At 35.6% G+C, this 26340-nt stretch overlaps 1 protein-coding gene across 1 annotated transcript in view; it reads left to right on the forward strand.

The window, feature by feature from the left end:
* The window catches only part of CPNE3 (copine 3), a 50497-nt gene extending 25704 nt beyond the window's left edge, over positions 1-24793 (forward strand). Inside the window, exons 7-16 of the mRNA XM_008689116.2 lie at positions 632-721; positions 4834-4932; positions 7873-7959; positions 9086-9145; positions 9638-9771; positions 14593-14647; positions 14727-14778; positions 18210-18343; positions 19466-19702; positions 21668-24793. Coding sequence (XP_008687338.1) covers positions 632-721; positions 4834-4932; positions 7873-7959; positions 9086-9145; positions 9638-9771; positions 14593-14647; positions 14727-14778; positions 18210-18343; positions 19466-19702; positions 21668-21778 — 1059 coding nt within the window. The 3' untranslated portion in view covers positions 21779-24793. The remainder of the gene's footprint in view (positions 1-631; positions 722-4833; positions 4933-7872; positions 7960-9085; positions 9146-9637; positions 9772-14592; positions 14648-14726; positions 14779-18209; positions 18344-19465; positions 19703-21667) is intronic.
* Positions 24794-26340: the final 1547 nt, after the last annotated feature.

Raw genomic sequence — 26340 nt, forward strand, 5'->3', positions numbered from 1 at the left:
TGTATTTGCGTATATGTTTATTATGTATATGTATATTTACAAAAATTTTAAATCATGAATTTAGACTCTTTCTTCAGTTCAAAGTCCAACCCAGCAAGGTTCTTTCTCATCCTTTCTTATTCCAAATTTGAGTCTTCTGTGTCCTGCAATGAAAACCCTGGTTTCTGACAAAATCTGCAAAAGTCTGTAGTTTCTAAGTGTACCTTGTAATGGGTGAAATATATTTTCCAAGTTTCTTTTCTTTTCTCAGAATGTATCTATCACATTTTCCTTCTAACATTTGTATAATATTGTCCTAGGTAGTTTTTCATTGAAAAAGTTGATTGGGTGAAAAGGCGAAGGATGATTGATGAGAATGTAGCAAGAATCTAGGAAAAGGAAGAGCAAAAGTTAATGAACTGAATGTTTTTCTTTTTTCTTTAATTTTTTAATTTTTTAATTATTTTTTTTTATGTTATTCACCATACAATACATCATTAGTTTTTGATGTAGTGTTCCATGATTCATTGTTTACATATAACCCAGTGCTCCATGCAATACATGCCCTCCTTAATACCCATCACTGGGCTAGCCCATCCCCCTACCTCCCTGAATGTTTTTCTAACAAGTCTTTGAAATCTTCATTTTACAGGTTATTAAAAATAACTTGAATCCTGTTTGGAGGCCTTTTAAAATCTCTCTTAACTCCCTGTGCTATGGAGATATGGACAAAACTATCAAGGTAATTTAAAGTTATATATATGTTATATATATACACATATATCTTATATAAAACTAGTTGATTAGATAGTATTTAATAGAAGTAAATATCTAATAGATACCTGTAAGGACTGAATTTTATTTGTATTTAGGAATATTAAAATAGAAATGTCTCTGGTAAGTAAATGGTCAGTTTGAAAGGGTAGACACATTTGACTGATCTGTTGGCCTAATGCTTAATCAAACATTGTGATTTTTATTTTACTCTTCATTTTTAAAAATAAAATGTCCAATTTGAATCTTTCCTCCTTTTTAATAAGATTCCTTTGCTCTGCAAATAGGAACCTTTAACTGCCCTCTTTGTCTTTGGTGCATCCCTTGCAGGTAAAAGCAGATGTTACTTTGACTAAAAACCCAGAGCTTCCTTCTACACTCAGCAGCAGAGGAAAATAGTGGTGGCATTTTCCATTGCTTATTTTCAGAGCAAGATATTATTCATTGAAAACTTCTAGATGGCTTTAGTATAAAGTATTAGGAAAACAGAGTGGGAATAGGAAATAGCAGGCATCTAAGAATTTTTTTTAATGTTTTAATTTATAGCCAATTATTAGAAAATATTATTTTTAAGACACATTATACTAGAGTCTCTTTACATAAGATTCCAGATAGAAGCCTCTTCTTGTGTTTAGTTGTCAGCAAACTGAAGTGGGGTTTGTTTTGTTTTTCCTTTGGTAATGAATACAGTAAAAACAGGAAAGGTGATGGCACGGAGCACAGGATTTCATGTCAGGCTATAGTCCAAGTCTTGACTTAGGCTTTCAACCAGATAAAGGATCTTGGGCAGGTCATCAAACTTCTTCACTTATACAATAGAGAAAATAATGTCTATATTACGAAAAAAGGGAAGGATTAAATGAATGAAAGTGAAAGTTTTGTAAACCATTATACATAGCACAGATGCTGTTACATTGAAAATGGCGTCCTTCCTTAAATCCAAAAAAATTTGTCCTCAGTTGGCAGAGAACTTTAAAAATCAATATAAGTACAATTTATGGGGTATTTCAAACAGCAGTGAAGATTTAGGTAAAAAATAAATAGTAGAAGAGTAGTTTTAAAAATTACTTTCTATTGTTATACTAAATCTAGAACTTTTGCTTTTCACATTAAAAATAATAAGTTGAAACTTTATTAGACCTGAGAAACAGGAAAGGTTGGGGAAAAGAAATGCCTAAACCATAACTGATTGCTTGAAATAATATGTTAACAATGAAACAATGTTTTTTAAACTTTTTTTGCACACAGTGGCATGCTTACAGGGCTATTTTATTATAGTAAGTAAACTGATTTTCTGAGCTTTCTCTGATGAATGTCTTCCGCTCTTAAAACTTTCTCAGTTTGTTTTAACTATACACAACTTGGTTTGCCACATCATGACTGTCTTTATTTCTTTAGTGCTGTATTTCTTTGCAATATTACAAAGTCATACATCTGTGATTCTCTTGGTGTTTGGAAATCGTTTAGAGGTGTGGTAAAGAGTTTTAGAGCAGAGGATAGAGTCAGAATCATTGATAGTTTCTTTGCTGCTGTGTGAACGTGCCAGTGTTATCACTCCAGCATGTATTATTATTCTCATAAGATCAAGTGAGTAAAAGAAATAATCATGCATGCTGCCACCTTGCCTAAAATGGGAATGCCTTAGTGAATGTAGTATTGTGTGGTGTGTGCATTCTTGTACATATATACATATTTGCATATGTATATATGCATGTATTTCAATGTCACAAGCACTGATGATACCCAATAGTACTAGTTTTTGAACTTTTGAGAAGAGAAATTAAATGACACAAATCATTACATCATTTACCTCAAACTGTATCTGAACATAGGCCAGCATTATAAATGTCACATCTTTCTTTAGCACCAAACGTTTGCCTTCAATGGGGCAACAGTGAGTTTTTCCTAGTGAGATAGCAGAAATTCTAACTTAAAAATCTTTTTACGTTTCGTGAAGTCTCAGGCAGTCTAGCCATATGAAGAGTTTTAGGTGTTCATATGCTTTTTAAAAAAATAAAATTGGTCTTATTGAAGCTTGATCTTGTCTTAGATAGAAGTTGGAGTTTCCTGAATGCAAATCTAAAATGCAAAGTTCTGGGGCACCCAGCTGGCTCATTCGGTAGAGCGTGCTACTCTTGATCCCAGGGTGGTGAGTTCAAGCCCCACGTTGGATATAGAGCTTACTTAAAAATAAATAAATAAATAAATAAACAAACAAACAAATAAATAAATAAAAATCAAGTTCTTTTTTCCATAATTAAAAGATCTATTTAAAAGTGAAATCATGAAAATCTTAAGATTGCTTTTGTCTTCATCTTAATTTTACTTTCTCTGGAAAAAAATTACTAAGATCATTAATTTTCTTTTCCTCTCACAGTTTGAAGAGTCAGATAAAGGGACTTTTGTTTAAAAATTAACTATCAGGGGCGCCTGGGTGGCTCAGTCGTTAAGCGTCTGCCTTCAGCTCAGGGTGTGATCCTGGCGTTCTGGGATCGATCCCCACGTCAGGCTCCTCCGCTGGGAGCCTGCTTCTTCCTCTCCCACTCCCCCTGCCTATGTTCCCTCTCTCGCTGGCTGTCTCTCTCTCTCTCTCTCTCTGTCACATAAATAAATAAAATCTTAAAAAATAAATAAATAAGTAAATAAATAAATAAGAATTAACTATCAAATATGTAAGGCAAGAATCAAATTGTCATAATTGGTCAGTGACCAAACTGTTTACAACAAATAAAAGCCCTTTATAGTTACTCGAAATTGCAATTCTAGTCCTTGTCTTTATTGACTGATTTTTAGTCTCCCTGGAATAATAATGAAAATATTAGTAAGGGATGAAATACTTCCTGCTATGATAGGCACACAGTTCACTTCTCATAGAACTGAGAAGAAAATAAATCACTTTTCTGGGTGAACACATAAATCCTAAGCATTTTAAGTTGGCAATTAATATAACTTTGTAAAGGATACTCTCTTGGCAAATACTCTTAGTTACAGGCTTTTATTTTAAATCTCTAGAAGAATTCAAAAGTGTCATTAGCACAGCTTTATTTTACCTATTTTGGTTACCAAATAAAACATATCATCTTCTAACACTATTTAATTCCTTTGTCCACTTCACAAGCCTATGTAGATAATGTGTGCAGTGCACATAATAAATGTGGAAATGAGATAATCTGTTCTGAAATTACAAAGCACTATAAAGGCATTGGTTGTTCGATGATCACAATGAACACCTCTGTTTGCTAACAGTTCACACCACCTTAATATTCTCAGTGCACTGAATAATCAGGTATTCTTGTGAATATTTACCCTCTGGCTACACTGTCAACTTGGCACAAAACTATATGCACATCAAGTACTCTCAGCTCTCTTCTATCTGCCTTAAAAGAGAACAAGCATTGGGTGAGACCCAAAGATAGGAATAGAATTAGAAACCTTTTCTTACATGGAAATAGAGTTAAAATGACCAGTCCAGATATTTCCTCAGTGGATTAAGTACTCCTTTCCTCAAATTTTCTTTTTCATTCTAAGAGTTGTGATTATCAGAAGGGTGCAAATCTGACTTCATCATGTCTAACTCTGAATACAAGCCTAGCCTTACCAGATTGCAGCTAATGAAATACATTTGCCATATTTCTAAATCATCTAGGATTTAATTATACAAGTTTTAGTTGTCTAGGATACTGACTTCCTTTCTTCCTGCAGATGATGGCTTTTAGTCATTGTATAGTGATAACGAAGTAAAGAAGTGGGGTGAGAAAGAAGGTGTAATTCCATTTTGATTTTATCATCTCTTATAAAGGGCATGATAGATGAAGTGGAAACTGCTTAATGTGAAATTTAAACAGTATTTGTATTTTTCATCTGCTTATGATCTATCCTAGAGCCCCATCCCAAGGATAGCTGGGGTTTGAAAGTGTTTCAGTATTAGTCCTCCAGGAAGTTAGTTCCTACTTCTCCTATTAAACATTTTCACTTATTTTAATTAATAGGACACTTCTTGGTAAGTCCCATTTATTGCAGTCAATCCCTTTAAACAAAATGATGTTGATTTTTACATATTTTTATGATACTTAATTCTAGGTAGAGTGCTATGATTATGATAATGATGGGTCACATGATCTCATTGGAACATTTCAAACCACCATGACAAAGCTGAAAGAAGCCTCCAGAAATTCACCTGTAAGTTGAATCTTTGTCACTTGAATGTACTTTACTGTTTGGCCATGTATTTATTATTTCATTTTTTTTTCTTGGTATAGCAAACAGTTTGCCATGTTTTTACTCTATGTTACAAAATGTTCTGAAATCTGTGGATCTTATATGTGTAGTAATTGGATGATCCAAAATCCATACTTGGGAATATAAGTTTACATTTATAATTAGAGGTTTGGTTTCCTTTAGCTTCAGAAAACATATATGGTTTGATTGAAAATCCCTAGTTTTAAAGCACTTGGCATTTCTTTGGTCATAATAATTAAGTTCTATAACACTAGATAAATACCTGGGCTTGAACGTAATGTACAGTCTGCCTCTGGCTCTTCTCTCCTCTACAAAAGGAAAGGATAAAACCATACTTACGGTATTTCAAATTATATAATATTAAGCCTCCATCTAAAGATACTAATTTTGTTAAGATCATTCATGTGCCTTTACTACATTCAGTTTATTATTTAGCATCCCAACATATTTCTAAGAGTGCTTCTGAAACTTTTCTGTCTCTAAAACCTAGGTGACTATGGGGCGTCTGGGTGGCTGAGTCGTTAAGCATCTGCCTTCAGCTCGGGGCGTGATCCCCGAGTCCTGGGATCGAGCCCCACATCGGGCTCCTCTGCTGGGAGCCTGCTTCTTCCTCTCCCACTCCCCCTGCCTATGTTCCCTCTCTCGCTGGCTGTCTCTCTCTCTGTCAAATAAATAAATAAATAAAAATCTTAAAAAAAAAAGACTTTAAAAAATAAATTAAAAAAATAAAACCTAGGTGGCTAAAAACTATTTCGGAGCCTTTTATGAGTAAAACTTATCAATTGCTCCCATCTTATTTCCTTTCTAGTTTGAATGAGATTAGCTGTTAATTCTCTTTATAACAGAATAATATGAATTGTTTATTACATGCTTAGAGAACATGCATAATGTTCATGTATATGGCCTTTGCTTTTGAAAACACAAACATAGGGTTTAAGAAGTAAGAGGTTATGGTTAGGTGAGGTCTTTTTTACCTAGTCATTTAAGTGAGGTAATTTAAGAGAAGATACTGATAGTTTTAGATCAAAACTTAAATACTAAATAAATAAATAACACTTATGAGGGGAGAAAGGGGTTTTAAACAAACATAATGAGATTAGAATTTTCAGTAGGTCACATAGAGATCTATAGCCCTGTCCCTACTCTCCGGTCACAAAGGACAGGTACTAGAAGTAGCCTGTACAGAAATGCTTGTGTGAAGTAGAGAAGGCTTTTAAAATCATATCTAATGGTTTAAGTGCAAAAATTGAATTAGCTTTGAATTAAGAGTTTTTGAAATAAAATAGCAAAATTCAGCTGTTACTATCCTATTTAAAGAATTTTTTTTAAAAAGCAGAACTAATGGAAAATGCTAAAAATCCGAACAGTTCAAATAAAACAATCTAAAAGAACTAAACATGAGGAGTGGTCTGGACTGTTGTTTTAGTAATTTCACTTTGTCACTATCTTGCAGAATCAGTAAATGACCTGCTTTTAGAAGATTATGAATGAACAACTAACTCTATAATACTTTATGGGTCATGTAGGGTTTTTCTAAATCCAGCTATCTTGGTCCTTCCCTTCACCACAACAGAATGGGGCTTTGAATGTTGCTGCAGTGATGATGTTTACCCACTCTTGTTTTTCAAAGGCAGGGCCATATCTTATCATCTCTGTGCCTAAAACAGTGCCTGCCACTTGGTAGACGCTCTGTAGAAGTGAGAATAAATGAAATGAAGTAACACAGACTTTGACTAATGAAAATTCTCTTTAGGGCTTTCCCACATCTCAAATATTCAATAGTCAATATTTTTGATGATGACTGAGACTCTGGCAGGATCCTGAACTATCAAAGAATTTGTTTAACATAATTTTGTTTTTTAGCATTGTATCTATTGTACCTTTTAATGTTTGATTCTTAGGAAATTAGCAGTGACTGTCTGAAGTATATAAGTTACTTTCTATTAATCAGAAAAGGTGTCTCATCAAGTATTCATTGAGTATCAAGATAGAGAAAATCTGAAGGTATAATTTGGAGGTGACTGTATCTTAGGTATGAAACAAAATTAATGAAATGAAACAATTGAGAATAACACAAAGTATGTAACTAAATTTTATATGGTTGTAGAAGTTTAAAGTTAAAGTTTAAAGAGATGAATGGAGATAGAAGACTGAAATAGTAGGTGATGTTATAGAAGAGGGCTTGAGCCAAGGAGGTGGAAAAGAAGATCCTTCTGTTTGGGGAAAGGAATTATAGTGAAAAGAAGGTGTAAGATATTAGTTCTATTCCTGAAAGTATTCCCAGGGGAAAGAGATGATCTTTGCATATTTTACCATACAGTTAGGCTCCATATATTTCTGTTTTCTGATGGTAGGTTTTTTCCTTGTTTTCTAAGTAGCATATTTTTGTTCTTTCTGAAAGAGTAATATTTTATTTCCCTTATAAAAAATAAAGAATGCTACTTGGAGCATTTGCAAGGAAATCATCTACAGAGGCAAAGTCTATATTTAGGAACTATTTTAAAAGGTATACAATCTTAGGAATGCCTTTTGGAAATTTCAGTGATAAATATTTCACTTACTTTATTATGTAAAAAGCAGCAGACCTACGTCAACAGGTGGTTTGATTCCAAGAGAAAAATCACATTGGCATTTAAAAAAAGATTTTATTTATTTATTTGAGAGAGAGAGCATGCACACACAAGCATGAGTGGGGGAGGGGCGGAGGGAGAAGCAGGCTCCCCTCTGAGCAGCGAGCCCGACTGCGCTTGATCCTAGGACCCTGGGATGGAGACCTGAGCCAAAGGCAGACACTTAACTGACTGAGCCACCCAGGCGCCCCAACATTGGCATTTTTTATATCACTACTAAGAATTAATATTTTGTCTTTTCTTCCTACAGGTGGAATTTGAATGCATAAATGAAAAAAAGAGGCAAAAGAAGAAAAGCTACAAGAATTCAGGTGTTATCAGTGTGAAACAGTGTGAGGTTAGTTGATGTTAACCATTTATAGTATAAGGAGATTAAATTTCAGTATGGTATAAATTAAACAAACAGACAAAGAATATTTAAGTTTTTCCTTATCTTAGGAAATGTGAATTGAATTTTGGGCAGTTGAAAATCATATGATCATCTGGACACCCTTAGATGAGAGTGGAAATAGTAAAGAAATCTTTTAAGTAACTTTGCTTCAAAGGTTTGACAACTTTTTGGCAAAAGACAAAGAATATTAAAGTTTTTTCCTTATTTTAGGAAATGTGAAACATCATGGTATTTTCCCAGGGTATTAGTGTAAATGATCTGACTCAGTGCATCTATCCTGGTCATAATTTCAAGTTGAGATATTATAAATAGAGGGAAAAATTCAAGAGATTTCTTACAACAAATGAGGGGTTTTTTTTGTTTTGTTTTGTTTAAATCTTGATTATTTTCAAGCTCTCAACATATTAGACTCATTACTAGTTTCTTAAAACTTAAAGTGAGTATATTTCATCTTTGGCCATTAATATTCTAATCTTAGGGGCGCCTGGGTGGTTCAGTCAGTTGAGTGTCCAACTCTTGATTTCAGCTCAGGTCATGAGATTGAGCCCCAATTTGGGTTTCCTGCTCAGCAGGGAGTCTGCTCCTCTCTCTCTCTCTCTCTCTCTCTCTCTGTCATCTCCCTCTGCCCCTCCCCCACTCATGCTCTCTCTCAAATAAATCTTTAAAAAAATTATAATTTTAACATTGCTTTAATTATCTCAAAGTAAAATGTTACAGATTTTTGACAAGTAGGGGCAGGGGTACTTAAACTCAAATGCTAGGGTGGTTTCCATGTGCTTATATCATGTTCTGTTCAGTTTCTAAACTGTGAAAAATATATGTCAGAGAGCTCTTTGTATCTCTTGTATGTTAGAGATTTATTTATTTTTAGAGGTGGGGAGGGGCAGAAGGAGCGGAAGAGAGAATCCCAAGCAGACTCCCCGCTGAGTGCAGAGCCTGTCGTGGGAGCTCGATCCCATGACCCACAAATCTCGACCTGACCAAAACCAAGAGTCAGATGTTCAACTGATTCAGCCACCCGGGTACCCAATAAAGAGATTTTTTATTTTAATAGTTTGCTATTTGTTTTTAGATTACAGTGGAATGCACATTCCTTGATTATATCATGGGAGGATGTCAGCTGAATTTCACTGTAAGTAACACTGACTTTTTCAAGGTAGGCTGTAACATGTTACTTTTTCCTACTGTTTTGCAGTGTTCTTTCTTTTCCTGTAAAACTGACTTTGAAATTTACACAAGCAGTTTAGTATGGTCTACTCAGACAGGTTGTTTAAGTTCATCAAGAAGCTTTCAACTTTATTGATAAGATCTGTTCCTTCTGAAGGAAAGCAGATATGTCCCAGAGTAAATTATAGAAAGCATTAGTCAAACAACCTACAAAACAAGCCCTATGTCTAAAGTCATGGGTATAATAATTCATGGATTTGAGTCATCTAGAAAAAATATGAATAGCAGGTTGTTTCAGGCTGAAGCTTTAACTGTTTAATTGTCTGTGGAAATACTGGTAGGCCCAGGCATTTGTTAGGAAATGGCAGCAGCAGGCTGTGGGATGAGTGTTTGTCTGTCTCCTGGACGTTAAGCGTACGGCTTCTCCTTAGTAAGGGCTGTGATTGTTATTTGGCAGGTGGGAGTGGACTTCACTGGCTCTAATGGTGACCCAAGGTCTCCTGACTCCCTTCATTACATCAGCCCCAATGGTGTTAATGAGTATTTGACTGCTATCTGGTCTGTGGGACTGGTCATTCAAGATTATGATACGTGAGTATGACTAAAATAGTTGTTTTCATAACTTTCTCTCTAAAATTTCTTTTGTGTTATCTTTTTTAGTTTTCTCTTTGTGCAGTCTTAGGGTTTACTTTTGACCTCTTATCTCTAGCTATGATCAGTTATAATGTGTTATATATAGCTTGTTTATTTAACAGCTGACTGGAGTCAAGAAGGCTTGTTTCTTTGATCTAGTTTCATTGGGGTTTACTTATTAGGGATAAGTTACTGTGTGATTGAAGTCTAGATGACACATTTTGTAAATATTTGTAGACACCATTTATTAACATGTCTTTTTCTTGGCAGTCACTGTCATATTTTCTTTTTTCTTGGTTTTTTTAGATTTATATATTTGAGAGAGAGAGAGAGCAGGCAAGTGGGGGGAAGGGGCAGAGGGAGAGGGAGAGAATCCCAGGCAGACTCCCTGCTGAGCTTGGAGCCCCACTTGGCAGTGGATCTCATGACCCTGAGATCATGACTTGAGCCAAAATCAAGAGTCAGACACATAACCGACTAAGCCACCCAGAAGCCCCTCAAATTATTTCCTTAATGGCAACTTTGAACAAGTACCAAAAGATAACTTGACCTAATTGCTGTAAAATATTTTGAATAGATTCTCAATGTGTAGATTTTTAAATAGATTAAATAGACCCTCTTGAAGGTTTACCAAACAATAGAAAAAAAAAAAGTCCACATTAATAATTTTTTGTTCTGGATCTCTTAGGGCACAGTATAAATTTTCACTTGTCTTTGCCTATTATTTTATGATAAAAGCCCTTATATATGATGGAGCTTTTCATTAATCTGCTATGACATTTAAAGAGGCAAACTTTTCAGGCAAATGCAAACAAATCTAAAGCAAAGGTGGCAATTCTGATATCAGGCTAGTAGAATTTAAGGCAAAACTCATTAAATATAATAAAAAATTATTTTATAGAAAACTTTGTTACATAATCCAAAATGAAAATATAACCATGGACAAGTTTGATAACAGAGTATCAAAGTATTTCTACTGAAAATAGTTAGAAATATAATAAAAATTTTAAAGTAACACAATTATAATGGGGCTTATACAGAAGATAAAAAATGTACCAGGTTACTTTATCAGACTGCCACCTAGAAGTTAATAACAAAAGGATAACTAAATAAAATTTACCATATGGAAATAAAAAAATCTTAACTAGTTCTTAGATCAAAGAGGAAATCGAAGTATAATAACAGACTATCTAGAAATAAGCAGCACCAAGAAGACAATATATACATGGTCCTATCTTTTTTTTTTTTTAATTTAAATTTTAGGTTGTTAACATACAGTGTGGTCCTATCTTTATAGAGGAAAATTTCTGGCTTTACATGCTTTTATTTTTTTATTTTTTATTTATTTTTTTAAAGATTTTATTTATTTATTTGACAGAGAGAGACAGCCAGTGAGAGAGGGAACACAGGCAGGGGGAGTGGGAGAGGAAGAAGCAGGCTCATAGCAGAGGAGCCTGATGTGGGGCTCGATCCCAGAATGCCAGGATCACGCCCTGAGCCGAAGGCAGACGTTTAACGACTGCGCCACCCAGGCGCCCCTACATGCTTTTATTTTTAAACAAGAAAATGGAATATAAATGAATTAGCTTTTCAATAAAATAAAAGAATAGAAAGAAAAAATAAAGATATAACAATAATAGCAGATTCTATCTATATATTAGCTATTATGTGTCAGGTACAATTTAATAGTTTCTATGTGATACTCGCCTAATCCTCATACTTTGCTGTGACATAGGTACTGTTATCATCCATTATCATCTACAGTGTACAGATGAGAAACCTGAGGCATAGGGAGTTAACTTGTCCAGCGTCACTCAACTGGTAACTGACAGAGACAGAATTGAGCCTGGGCTGTCTGCTCCAGAGACATGCATTCCAAGCTGTATTATGTACTGTGCTGTATTTCCTCTAAGCACTGAAAGTAGGGACTTGGAAAGTTTAAAGAGCCCCACTAATGAATATGTTAAATGTAGAGATGATTCTTTGCAAGTTCAACAAAACTCAGGCCAATCTGCCAATGCTGACCCCCAAGAAAAAGAAAACATGCATAGAATATTAGTAATGGGATAGAGATTATAAGCGTAAATTCAGGAAAAAACATTAAAAATTAAAAGTTAATACTATGTAAAACTTTGTTATTATATTGGAAAATCTGGATTAAAGGATAATTTTTTTGGGTGGAGGGGGGACTTTAAATTACCCCCCAAAGTTGATTCAAAGAGCCTGAGTAGACCTGGAACCATGGAAGGAATGGACTAGCTAGTCAGAGAGCCACTCCTCACAAGGGCACCAGACAATTTCTCACATAAATTCTGGCAAACCTATAAGGAATGAATTCAAACCTAAAATAATCAAGTAAAAAAATATTAGAAAGTAGTGAGAGTTCAGAAAGGTGGTCAGATACAACAAAAATTTAAAAATCAGCAATTTCTCACTAGCCAGCAATAACCAATTTAAGACATCATAGCAGATACAAGGTCGCAATTCATAATGTAAAAAAAATTAGAATGAATTCAGTAAGCGGTCTAGGATCTATAGTGAGGGAAATCTACAAAGTTGTACTAAGAGACAGAGAAGGAAACTTTTTTAAATGGAGAGATATACCATGATTCTAGATAGGCAGATGTCATAATGATGTAAGATATAAAATTTCTCCCAGAATTAATCAATTCTAATCAAAATTGCAGTCGGACAGTGCTAAAATGATTTTTAAAATTTTCTGGAAAGAAAAATGAATCAGAATAGCCAAGAAATTTTTCAGGGAAAAAAATGAGGGGAGTTTGTTCTAGCAGATATTAAAACTTATTTTAAAGCTATATTAATATTACAGAACTAGTACATGACCAATAGAACAAAGCAAGAAGTCTTTGAAATAGACCCTAGTGTGTACGTAAACTTAGTATGTGATAGAGATGACATTTTAGGGGAAAGGAGTTGTCATAGCTGTTAAACGAGACCAGAAGTAAATTTAGATCCCTAACTCATACTGGTATATGTTAAGGTACTAGTTTTTTTTTTTTTAAGATTTTATTTTTAAGTAATCTCTGCACCTAACATGGGACTCCAACTCACAACCTTGAGATCAAGAATCGTATGCTCCACCAACTGAGCCAGCCAGGTGCCCCTGTTAGGGTACTATTTTGTATAGAGTATAGACAAACTGCTGGAATGGACATCCCAAAAACAAAGTGCATTTACCAAAATAGAGGTTTATTTCTCTTTTATGTTGCAAGTCTAGAGATAGTATAGGACTGATAGGGCAGTCCTACCATTGTCAAGTCGTAGATTCCACCCCTGGGTCCAAGGCAGCCGCTATGCTTCTCATCTTGTCTAGTCAGTGGGAGGAAGAGAAAGACAACTGGGAAGGAGTACAGGTGCCTTCCCTCCTAGGGGCACCGTCATTCAGAAGCAACTGACGACCACTTCTACTCACATTTTCTTAACCAGAATCTAGCCACCACCTGGCCACATGCAGCCCAGAGAAGCTGGAGTAGAGCTATGTGGTCTCTAGCTCAGGTGTTCCATTATTAAGAATGGAGAGGATGGATACAGGTGGAGAGTAGCAGTTTCTGTTTCATATCGTACTCCAAAACACTTTATGGATGAATTCGAAGTTTAATATCAAAATCAAACCTTGAACGTTCTAGGGATAAATATGTGTGAATTGTTTATAATCTTGCAGTGAGGAAGGCTAAGCAAGGCAGCAGAGGCAGAAATCATGAAAGAAATTTTATTTGTTCACATTCATTAATATTGAAAACTATAATAGGAAGTATATTTTAAACAAAGTTAAAGGCAGACTACAAACTGGGAAAAATACTCCTGATGTGTCTGACTTAGGTTCGATCCTCAATGCAAAAAGAACCATTAAGAATTAATACAAAAAGAGTATCCTAGCTGGGATGCCTAGGTGGCTCAGTCAGTGAAGCTGACTTCAGCTCGGGTCACGATCCCAGGCTCCTGGGATCGATTCCAGCATCAGGCTTCTTGCTCAGCGGGGGGCCAGCTTCTCCCTCTGCCTGCCATTCCCCCTGCTTGTGCTCTCTCTTTCTTTGTCTGACAAATACATAAATAAAATCTTACAAAAATATATATCCTAGCAGAAAAATTAGTATGTTCATTACAGTGTTTTATAATAGCAAAACATTGGATATTTATTGGTTCAGGGAGAATATCGATACAGTGGAATACTTGGCAGCCATTCACATGATGTTATATATTCAGGTCCATAATCCCTTATCCCTAAACCATCGGGGCCAAATATTCACACATTTTGCTACAAACAATGTGAGAATTTTGCATGTGGCATTTGTACCATGTTTCTGTGGCCAAATGTATGAATATTCATAGTCAGTGGCATGAATAAAAGCTATAAATAACCTCATATCAGTTGAGGTCAGCTTTTGCTGCCAGATGAGTTTGCCATAAACCAATGAACTTGTGGTTTGTAAAGCTTTATGGATTTATCTACATATTTATTCAGCAAAATGATATGTAGTATTTAAGTAGAAAATAACATTATAAAATATGAATTTAAACTCCATTTTTATAAGTATATAGAGAGAGACATTTTTCTCCCTCATTGCACAGAAAAATACTTACAATGATTGATGCCAAATATTAACATGGGTTCTCTCTGGTGGTTATTATTGGTTTAATCTTTATGTTTTCCTAAGATTTTGAATTTTTTAAAAAACCTATCAGATTTATTAAGAGTAAAGATAAAATTTTCTATTTTGAAAAAAATGATCTTTCAGTTTTTATGAATTTTCTTTCTAGTGATAAAATGTTTCCAGCTTTTGGTTTTGGAGCTCAGATACCTCCTCAGTGGCAGGTAAGAGGAAATCTTATTTTAAATATTTGCCTCCCACAAAAGCAAAACCGGCTTCATCAATCCTTTCCTCTTTTGGCAGGTTTCTCATGAGTTTCCAATGAACTTTAATCCATCCAATCCCTACTGCAACGGTAAGCTAAAAAATAAACAGGAAGATTTTATACTGAACACCTCACTAGTTTGTTACTTGTTTTTTTCTTGTGGTTTACTCAAATTCCCTCCCTAGTTTTCTTTTTGTGACATATTTAACGTTCTGTTGTATAAACTAGAAGAATTACACGACGTTAGTTTGAGTGTTAAAGATACTAATGGTGCAAATCTATTATGATGATGATTGTTGGATAAGTTCTACTTTAAGAGGCTTTAACAGAACAAGAAAATTCCCAATCTTGAGAATACATCAATAAAAATAATCATATTATTTTCACATCTTATTTTAAAACAAACCTTCAATAAAATGAGTAATCCAACATCAGATTTATGAAGCTTTTCTCAAGAGTAGCAGTCACTCTCTACAAGGAAAAAAATGTCCAGCATCAAATAATTGTTACTCAGACTACATCTGAATGGGCTAAAGGAACAAAGAATTAAATTCTTATAGTGGCTTTCCTCTGAATAGACAGCAGAAGGCTGACATTTGTTTCATTTTTTTTTTAATACCTCAAATATCCAAGGGCTCCTTCCTTTTTACCCATTGAGCAATCAACCTAAAATACCAAATGTACCACAAAATGATAAAAGACTGAACAGTTTGGAAGACGACAGGGAGGTAGGGGCAGAGGCATAAAACTGTAGACAATAAGCTAATTTTCTGCAAAGGGTCCTGTTGACAGTTACAGAATGTTTAGATTTCTAGCAAAAGAGGGTGTCTTTACTTATCTTCGTATTCATGAACAGTATTCATAAGGCAGAAGAGCATGAACATTTTGTTGGGATAGTTTGTATTAGGGTGTTTTTCTTTTCTTTTTTTTTTTTTTAAGATTTTATTTATTTATTTGTCAGAGAGAGAAAGAGAAGAGAGCACAAGCAGGGGGAGTGGCAGGCAGAGGGCTCCCTACTGAGCAAGGAGCCCGATGGGGAACTTGATCCCAGGACCCTCGGATCATGATCTGAGCCAAAAGCAGATGCTTAACCGATGAGCCACCCAGGCATCCTATATTAGGATTTTCTTGTTTTTCCAGGGCACTTTTTTCACACTAATTCAGTGTTCCTTTGATGTACTTTCAGTGGCCAGTTGTGACCTTTTTATCCCTAGCCATTTGAAACTGGGAATAGCAATTCTTTTTGAGAACTGTGTTTCATGCCTATGATGAAATTGGAACAATTTTTGGAATTTGGTGTAATTATGTCTCATTTCTTGCCAATAAATATAGATGACTTATATCATGTGATAATTCTTTTTAGAAGTTCATTTACTCTGAGTAAAATGAGCCCATCTTTGGGCTGCCATTAAGCACAGCTTTTCTACTTTGGGTTTATAGTTTGGAAAAAATAATCTGTTTGGTTTTATTTTATTTTTAAAGACTTAATTTATTTTTCAGAGAAAGAGAGAGAGCACAAGCAGGGGGAGTGGTAAGCTGAGGGAGTAGCAGGCTCCTTGTTCAGTCCCCTGATGTGGGACTAGATCACAGTACCCTGGGTACTAGATCATGACCTGAGCCGAAGGCAGACACTTAAACAACTGGGCCACCCAGGCATCCCAATCCCTTTAGTTTTAGACAAAGAACATACTATGCTGAAAAAAATACAACCTTATTTTAAGGCAAGGAAATTGAATCCCCTTTTCTTAATTAATTATTGAACTTAGTTGCCCAGAAATAATATGTCTCACTTGTTCCTTTAATGCAAAGGAAGGATTTTGGCATAACTTAATTTTAGTGGAGGAACTGAAGGCAATTGATATTTGTGAAGAAATTTAATAGTTCATATATCTTCAAATTGAAAGCAAGCTGAGATGATAAAAATGAAAGAGAATATTATTGCTCTGGGGACTCAAATTTTCTACAGTATGTATCATTGCAGTAAGGGAGTAAGATCCTGCTGCTGGCCTATGTTAATATTATTTTTGTTAGTACTGAACTAACTTCTTCCTAAGTTCAGAGTGACTAAGAGGAGTGAATTAGAACTCTTAACTGTTAAGAGAATTGGTCTTGTGAAACTTTTAAATTAAGTATCTACTTTTCCTTGTTGATCTCTGTTCTATTGGATATATTTTAAGCAAGAGACCTGTTTTGGTTTACATTAAAATCTTTTGAGGCAAATTTCCTTGATGATCTCAACAAATATCATGGGGGACGTTCTTGAGGGTTTCTAGTATCTTACCTGCATCCTGGACACCCTAATATAAAGGGTAGATTCCACAGGCGCATATGTCACATCAAAGCTTCATTAGCAGTGCTTTTACCAGGAATGCCATTCAACTTCCACTAAGTTGTGCTGTTATAACAGTCTAACTCTCAGTAATTTATAATAGCAGTAGTTTATTTCTTGCTCATTTACATATCCCTTTACATGTCGCTAGTCTGCTCTATGTTTCTTCTTATTCTGGGACTCAAGACCTTATCTGGGATGTGCTATTCCCTTTGCAGAGGGAAAGAGCAAGATTGCTGGTGAAAACAGGCAGTGGCTCTTAAAATGTCTACTTAGACATGAATGTCATGTCCATTTACATGCTTTGGCCGAAGCTGTTGAATGGCCCTGCCCAGTCTTCCACTATACAACATCCCAGAAGGCCCAGGCAGTATGGCATAAACAAACACACACATTAGTATTTCGGCAGCAAAATGTAATACATAACCTGGAAAGGAATTTTTGGAACTATGCAGTTTGCCATACCATGCTTAACCTTTAAGTTATTGAGTAAACTCTTGACTACAATTAACATTAGGTTTATAGGGGCGCCTGGGTAGCGCAGTCGTTAAAGCGTCTGCCTTCGGCTCAGGGCGTGATCCTGGCGTTCCGGGATCGAGTCCCACATCAGGCTCCTCCGCTAGGAGCCTGCTTCTTCCTCTCCCACTCCCCCTGCTGTGTTCCCTCTCTCGCTGGCTGTCTCTCTGTCGAATAAATAAATAAAAAAAAAATCTTTAAAAAAAAAAAAACAAAAAAAAACATTAGGTTTATAGCCATCTGATTTTGTAAAATCTATGGCCACATGTGCAAAAGTTTTTCCATTTAATCAATAAATTTTTCTTACCTCTTATTGTCAGTTGTGTGCTGCAGCACATTTTTCATGATTCTTTTCCATTAAAGTCTTGTTCCTAAAACACAAAAATTATGCAATATAACAGTCCTACTGTAGATCAATGAATAATTTGGCTGAGATGAAAATAAATGTCTTTTATTGGGGGACGGTAGCATTTGTAGGTTTTTGCAATGGAGCATAGCTATGAAGTTTTGTAATAACATAGTTTAAGAGGAACTCTTGAATATAGAATTTTTAACTAAAGCAATAGACATATATATACATACACATACATATATATAATTAAATTAACCAGTATGGTAAACAATGAATAATTAAATTGTGTTTGACAATTTTTAATACTGCTTTTTTTTAATCTAGGAATCCAAGGCATTATAGAGGCATATCGGGCCTGCCTTCCTCAGATAAAACTCTATGGACCAACTAATTTTTCTCCGATCATAAACCATGTGGCCAGGTTTGCTGCTGCAGCCACACAACAACAGACAGCTTCTGTAAGTGCTGTAGTGCCAGGGGACAAGGAGCATGTGGGCTGGGCGTTGCTTCTGGTGCCATTTTTCCATTTATTTGTTCCACTGAGATACAAAGAGCATGAAGTAATAATATAGCTATCTTTGGTTCAGGAGTAACAACTGTTGTTATTAAATTAGTGATCATTAAAAACAAGACAACAAAAAAATAGCCCTTATCCTCATGAGTCTTTTCTTTGCCATTTGAATTAATTTTCTTAAATAGGTTTTACTAAAAAGAAATGATTAACATCTACCCTTTCAAAGGTAGACTTAACAAATTAAGGTTGAGAAAATTTATAATTTCGGTTGGTGATGAAAAATTACTTACTGTATTTAAAAGGTTTGGATTAGATAACCATTACCTGTTGGACCTTGATACCAAATCTCTCTTAGCTTCATAACTTTTTATACCCAAAAGTAAGGCAGGGATTTTATTTTACCTCATATGATTGCTGAAAGGTGAAATAAGGTAATTCATATAAAGTGCACAGTGCCTGGGGCAGAGTAAACACGCAGCACGTGTTAGCTTTGTTATAAAACTTATTTCCATTCCAGATTTAAATGACCCAAAGATTGAGTCACAATTTTATATAACATTTTACCATCCTCTAAAAATGTTTATCAGAAATGACAGAATTGAGAGAAAGATCCCCTCCTTAAACCATATCCGTTTTTTAAAAAGTACACTTTAGTTTGATAAACAATTCTACTTCCATATTTGACCTTTTAGAAGCAGAGTTGCCACTTACTCCTTTGATCAATACTTTAACATATTTAATACTTATGTTAAAGTATTTATTCCTCACTATGCTCACTAAAAGTTTAATCTTTGACATTTAGATGTCTTGCTTCTGTATATTTATGCCAACCTTATTTTGTGGTCTGTCGCACTTTTAATAAATCTGCAATTTTTGTATCAATAAATTCCCTTGTCATTAGAGAAATTAGAATATTTCATGTAGATTGTATCCTGGGTAGAGATTGGCAAGGAGACTGAGCAAGAAAGAGACTGAATGACTCATTAAGCTGGAGATGTTTTTAACCATTGCTTTTATTGTTTGGGAGCTCAACCTGTTCAGTGGATATAATTTTCTTTCTTGGCAGCAATATTATGTGCTCTTAATCATTACTGATGGTGTGATAACAGACCTTGATGAGACCAGACAAGCTATAGTTAATGCTGCCAAGCTTCCTATGTCCATCATCATTGTTGGAGTAGGAGGTGCTGACTTCGGTGCCATGGAGTTTCTGGATGGTGATGGTGGAAGTCTCCGCTCCCCATCTGGAGAGGTAGCCATCCGAGATATAGTCCAGTTTGTGCCTTTCAGACAGTTCCAGAACGTGAGTACCACTCCTCCTCATTCTTCATGCACACTAAGGAGTTTGAACACAGAGCTTCACCAATCCATAACCAAGTAGTTGAGTAGGTGTCTGGGGTGAGGATGTATGGATTTTTGGTTTGAAGAGCGCTAATTAGCTTTCACAGTTTTGCTTCAAGTTGTATACTTGCATACTTGCAGTCTATATGATAAATTGTTATAAATGGTGTTGCTATGAATGTTTTAAAATACATTTTATCTTTACCTATGTATGTAACAAGAGGAAAACTCTATACAAGTATATGATGAATTTGCGAAACTGGAAGTTGATCTGATGAAAATCTCTCAGGACTTTGTTTTACCCAGTTTACTCCAGCGGTAACATCTTGTAAAACTATAGCACAGAATCCATGGCCAGGATGTAGACATTGATAAACAATCAAGGTCCATCACCTCAGGACTCCTTGTGTTGCCCTCTATAGCCACACCCACTTCCCTTGTCCTTCCACCCCCCTTTAATCCTAGGCAGCCACTAATCTGTTCTTCCATAATTTTGTCATTTCAAAAATGTTACAGAAATGTTAGGGTTGGCTTTTTTTTTTTCACTCACCAAAATTTTCTGTAGGGCTGTTGCTGCATGTGTTCCTTTTTATTGCTGAGGAATATTCCACGGGTGTAACCGTTCATCCATTGAAGGACATCTTTAATTGTTTTCAGTTTTTGTCTGTTATATGCAAAGCTGCTATAAACATTCATGTACAGGTTTTTGTGCAAGCATAAATTTTTTTCTTTTTTCTTTCTTTTTTTTTTTTAAAGATTTTATTTATTTATTCGACAGAGATAGAGACAGCCAGTGAGAGAGGGAACACAAGCAGGGGGAGTGGGAGAGGAAGAAGCAGGCTCATAGCGGAGGAGCCTGATGTGGGGCTCGATCCCACAACGCCGGGATCACGCCCTGAACCGAAGGCAGACGCTTAACCGCTGTGCCACCCAGGCACCCCTGTGCAAGCATAAATTTTTATTTCTCTAGGATAAATACCCAGAAGTGCAGTTGCTGGGTCGTATGATTATTGCATGTTTAATTATTAAAGAAACTGTTGAACTTTTCCAGAATGGTTATGCTTTTTTACATTCTCAGCAGTCAATGTATGAGTGTGGGGGAAGGTGATTAAAAGTGTTGTTAGGGATCCTTGTGATGATGAAACAGTTCTGTATCTTGATTGTGGTAATGGTTATACAGATCTACCCAGATGATAAAATTACATAGAATAATATATCCACACATGCAAATGAGTGTAAAATAAAACTGGGAAAATCTGAATAAGGCCTGTGAACTGTACCATTATCAGTTTTTTGGTTTTGATATTCTACTATAGTTATAAAAGGTACTACCTTTGGAAGAAACTGGGTGAATATTATTTTTACAACTTCCTATGAATATGTAATTATTTCAAAATAAAAAGTTAAAAAGAATTAATGCCAAGTGAATGAAAAACCCACCTTTAAAAGTTAAAGAAGGGGCGCCTGGGTGGCACGGCGGTTGAGCGTCTGCCTTCGGCTCAGGGCGTGATCCCAGCGTTACGGGATCGAGCCCCACATCAGGCTCCTCCACTATGAGCCTGCCTCTTCCTCTCCCACTCCCCTGCTGTATTCCCTCTCTCGCTGGCTGTCTCTATCTGTGTTAAATAAATAAAAATAAAATATTAAAAAAAAAAAAAGTTAAAGAAAAAAGTAATTATCAAATGCCAAAATGCTGGCACCAAAAAAGGACTTGATAAATATCAGTGGGAGTAATAAAGCACTCCTCAGTAACATCGGTTTTTTAGCTTATTCTGTGTTTCATAGACTGTTCCTAAAACAAGATATAAGCCTAGGAATTAGGAATTACTGCTTTTTACTGACAGGCGAGGTATTCCTAGTCTGTTATCAAAATGCCAGTAAAAATTTGGTTACTAATAAAGTCACTTTGATTTTGTTTTTTCATAAGGCTCCAAAAGAAGCGCTCGCTCAGTGTGTCTTGGCAGAGATCCCCCAGCAGGTGGTGGGCTACTTCAACACATACAAACTGCTTCCTCCCAAGAACCCAGCTAAGAAATGAAAGGGGCTATGGCCGCCGGAGCAGAATTCTTTTGTGCTGTGGAGCAATGGATTCCTCTCCCACCCCGAATCATGAATCTGTTATTTTACATGCTTTTTCTCCCCAGCATTTATGATGTAAACCTGGTTCTCTATGGGTTATATCTATTTAAAGCATTCTTTTTATACTTTTTTTTGGAGGAAAGTGCTAAGTTAATCTTTGCTCAATCGATGCAGTGATTGCTAGCGACTTGCAGTGACGCTATGGGGATTAGAAACTTGTGTGAGAAAAGTTGATTTGGTGGTTGTGGTGTTTACTTTCATATGGTGAAAATACTATTTTTGAATGTTTATCAGTAGAAAGACTGAAAAATTACTGGGTTGTGATTTACAGGTTGCTGTACTTTGTTCTAGGCAATATATGTTTTACAAACCAATGTAACCATACCTGAAAACAAGAACTTCTTAAATTAGATGATACTGAATTTGTTCCTATAACTGTATTCAGTGCTTTTCCATGGGATAAAACTACATTCACTTTTGCCTGAATTTTGCAGTTTAGACAATGCAGTTTACAAAACAGTATGCATTCACTTAGGACTTCTTAAAAAATACTGGATGAGAAGGGAAGGCATATATCCAATTCTTAAAATGTACAATCAACAAGTAAAAGGAACCTCATATAAGTAAGCCATTTTTATTTGCCTTCCTGGATTTTCCATTTTCATTGTAGAATACTGTAAACATGGTCAAATTTGACCTTTTCATTTACTGTATGTGACATTCAGGATTCTGTATCTGCGTAGATAATAGGTTGTCCTAGATTCAACATTATTAGAGTATTTTAATTGGAGTTTACTAAAATGGTTAGGACTGCTTTGTCCAGGAAAGCTATGAGGACCAAATATATACGGGGAAATTCAGAATTCCATTTCCTTTTAACTAATGAAATATTTAAAAAAAACACAATTTTTATAATTTCCTTGCTAAGCTCTCACACATTGATTTGTACATTTGTGCAGATTCATTTAGACATTTTCTCCCTTTTTTAGTAACATTTTTAGTCTGATTTTTAAACTCATGATAGTGGTTATGTATTAATCAAAACCAAATTTTGCTTTTTAATTATTTTATTTCCTAAGCCCAAAACATATGTATTAAGCCTAAAAATGTGTTATAACTTAAAAAAAAGTTTCCCACGGCTGCGTTAGGGTACAGTGGACTTTACGTGCTTTTTTTTTTTAGAGTAGAATTTTTTTTCCTGATTTTTACCCTTTAGAATGTATTACTTAGCAAATGTGACATTTTCGGAATAGATTCAGTAACATTTTATTAAAGGATCTGTGTGCCAAGTACTATGCATATTCGTATGTTGGCCAATCATCTCTAACAATTTAATGTTAAAAATTGTGTGTTTATCCTATATCCTTAAGTGGATGCACCAGTGCCTTGCTGACATGCCTTTCAGTCTTATTGAAAACTTGTACCAGAGCTCATATCGCTTGTTCTCTGGAATACCTAAAGGAGATGAGCTTTTAGTCATGAAGAGCTTTGGCTTCTCAGAAACAGCTTGTTGCCAAGGTCAGGCTAAAGAGGAGACCTCCTGCTGTTGTGGTTGCCTAGCTCATGTGAGCAGTTCTCACTTTCCCACTTAGCTAGCTCGCCTTTGCATGTGTGCTATTAACCTGAAGGTACCTAACTAGTAGTCTGTTACCCTATGGCAATCTCAGTTGACAAGTCATTTTAACAATAGTTAAGTGAGAAGAAAACTGATAATTCTTCCAGTAGTTTGGAGACTTTTTGGCTCAGATGTCCTGATTTCAATTCTCTTTGTGTGCTTGGATACAGCATATATACATTGCTCTGGTTTTCAGGATTTTTTTCTTTAACAAATTGAAGCCTTAAAAAAAAAGATGTACACACATTCTCAGTGTATGGTGGAACAGACAGAAGTAGATACTGCTTCTCTAGGTCCAGAGCAGGGTCCAGAGCCCTATTCACTGGGCCTCCTCCTCACTCTCCTTAACCAGCTTCTGGCAGCTCCTGAGTTATTTGCACGGGGCACTCGGAAACCACTGATCAGGAGCGTTCCATGTTTTCATTAGCCAAATAACAGTACTTCTGTCACCACTGTCAAAGTGATTTGGTCTTCATAATTTTGTGTTCTGGTTTTAACCAGAATCATTCCAATTTTTATTTTCGTTTTCATTCCAATTTTTAAATTAATTTTGTTTATTCATTCTTGATCAGATTCATCAGTAGATGCTGTTAGTCATAAGAATTGTGATTCCAGCAAATGAGGATAATTGATTCCTTTTTTGCAGTTTTGAATAAAAGCATTTACAATTTCTAAATTACCATTTTGTAAAATTCTTACAGTCTGACCATTTCACCTCATCATATGCTGATTTAATATTGTTTTATGTAAAAATAGTCCTTTTCCCTATTGTGCCATCATTCATTCAAGTGTCATTAGTTCCTAAATTGCATTAAAAAAAAATAACCAAGTTGACTTTCACACCGTATATAATCAGCTGTATTACAAATATATATTGGGGTCACAGTGTCCTGGATAGAGATAATATTTCTCACATATGCCTTTACTGAGAAAATAATACACCAATTAGCATGGTCATGTCACCTTGTGCTTCAAATTGAAATTTTCAAGATCATAAAATTTCAAAGTCAGATCAGGGATTTACAGCTGTTTTTTTGGTAGTGCCTTAGGCAGCCTTTCCAGAGAAAATTCTGGGCCCATTGCTGTTTATGCTTTATTTGACATATTTTGCCTTTTTCATTTTATAAATTTCCTGGAAAACCATCTTCAATAAATTGTCCCTAGTCTCTTTATGTGTGCAGTTAGTAGTAGTGGGAGTGACACATAAGGGAAGCCAGAAGTTTGGTTGAGATTGCAAGAGACTATTTTGTGCTTATTGATGTCATACTTGATAATAAGTGTATAAGTTACTAATATATGAATTGATGTTAAATATATCTCCCATTTGAATTCCCATTGGATAAAATTATTTCTTGATGTGATACAATAGTGCCTTGTTTTCATTTATTCTTTCTCTAAATGTTATTAAAACCAGTAGAAAAATTAGAAATAAAGTGAATATAGTATTTTAGGTGGCCTGTATTCATATTTTACTGAATTGAACAGTTTGGGTTTTTTTTTAAATTATTTTATGGGATTTATTTATTTAAAAAAATGGAATGGAAATAACGTAAAGTGTGCTGGAATATAAAGTGTGGGAGGAAAAGTCATAGGAGAAGAGGGGAGAGAGGAAATGGAGTGATTGGTAGAGATTACATCCTGCAGGACCTCTGGGGCATGCAAGGGAGTTCAGGCTTAAGCTAAAGGTAATAGGATGCCACTGAATTGGCTTAAACAAAAGAATGATGTAATCAGGTTTACGTTCTTGAAAAACTGGAGAGCCTTACATTTTAGGTCAGGCAGATGGATGCCTGTTGCCAAACTTGGGCCTGGCCACAGTGGCTTTGCCTTGATGAGGCCCTGATGAGGGAGTTAGTAGTGGTCACCTTATGGCAGAGACTCAGATGTTTGGTCACATACTTGCAAAGTGTCTGATTCTAGGTCAGTTTCTGAATTCTCTGCTTTTCCTGCCACATTCCTGACTCCACATCAAATCACACATAGGTGCATATCTTATCAATTCTTTGGTGGTTCAGATCCTGGTTTGCACGTGATGGTGATACAGATCCCCAGGATTGCCAAACCCTTTCTTGTAACAAGACCATGACCCTTGTCATTTGTTACCAATCATGGCCATTGAGCATTGGCTACAATTCCCCCAAAAAACTCACAACAGGTTGTGGTATCCTTGGAGAATTTTACTCTGGCTTGGCTCTTGATTCTGTCCTCCTGAAGAAGAAGTGACCAGTGACGGACACCTAGGTGGCTCAGTTGGTTAAGTGTCTGCCTTCATCTCAGGTCATGATCCTAGGATCCTGGGATCAAGTCCCACATGGGCTCCTTGCTCAGTGGGGAGCCTGCTTCTACCATTGTCTGCTGTTCCCCCTGCTTGTGCTCTGTCAAATAAATAAATAAAAATCTTAAAAAAAAAAAAAAAAGAAGTGATCTGTGAGACAAATATCATTATAAGCAGAATACTTCTTACAGCAGGGAAAGAGAGGCCATGATATCTCTGGCCTTTTCACCAGCAGACTGAGCACAACAGGTTTTGTAACAGTACCTGGTCTTTTAGGACTGGACTCAGAAGAGCATCAGGAATTGGGGAGTTCTAGAGAGTTCTCAGAAGACTAAGTAGGAAGTAATTTGTCTTTTTCAACCAGTCCTTCCATCCAGTAAGAAGTATTCACTTGTTTTTGAGCATATATTTATTGAGTAGCTTAGTACTGGCAATCAACAGGCAACATCAAAATGAGTAAAATTTCTTAGTAACTTCAAAGAGCTTATGATCTAATATGGAAAAGGAGGCAGTATATGATGCTAACATAAAAAAAGAATAAGCAAGGTGAGGCGGCCCTTTTGTGTTGAAAGTAGGATTGTTTCTTCTTATGCCTTTAGGCATCCATAGTCAAGAGTACAGAGGAGACTCC

Source organism: Ursus maritimus, unplaced genomic scaffold, assembly GCF_017311325.1.
Source record: "Ursus maritimus isolate PB19 unplaced genomic scaffold, ASM1731132v1 scaffold_9, whole genome shotgun sequence".
Classification (NCBI taxonomy): Eukaryota; Metazoa; Chordata; class Mammalia; order Carnivora; family Ursidae; genus Ursus; species Ursus maritimus.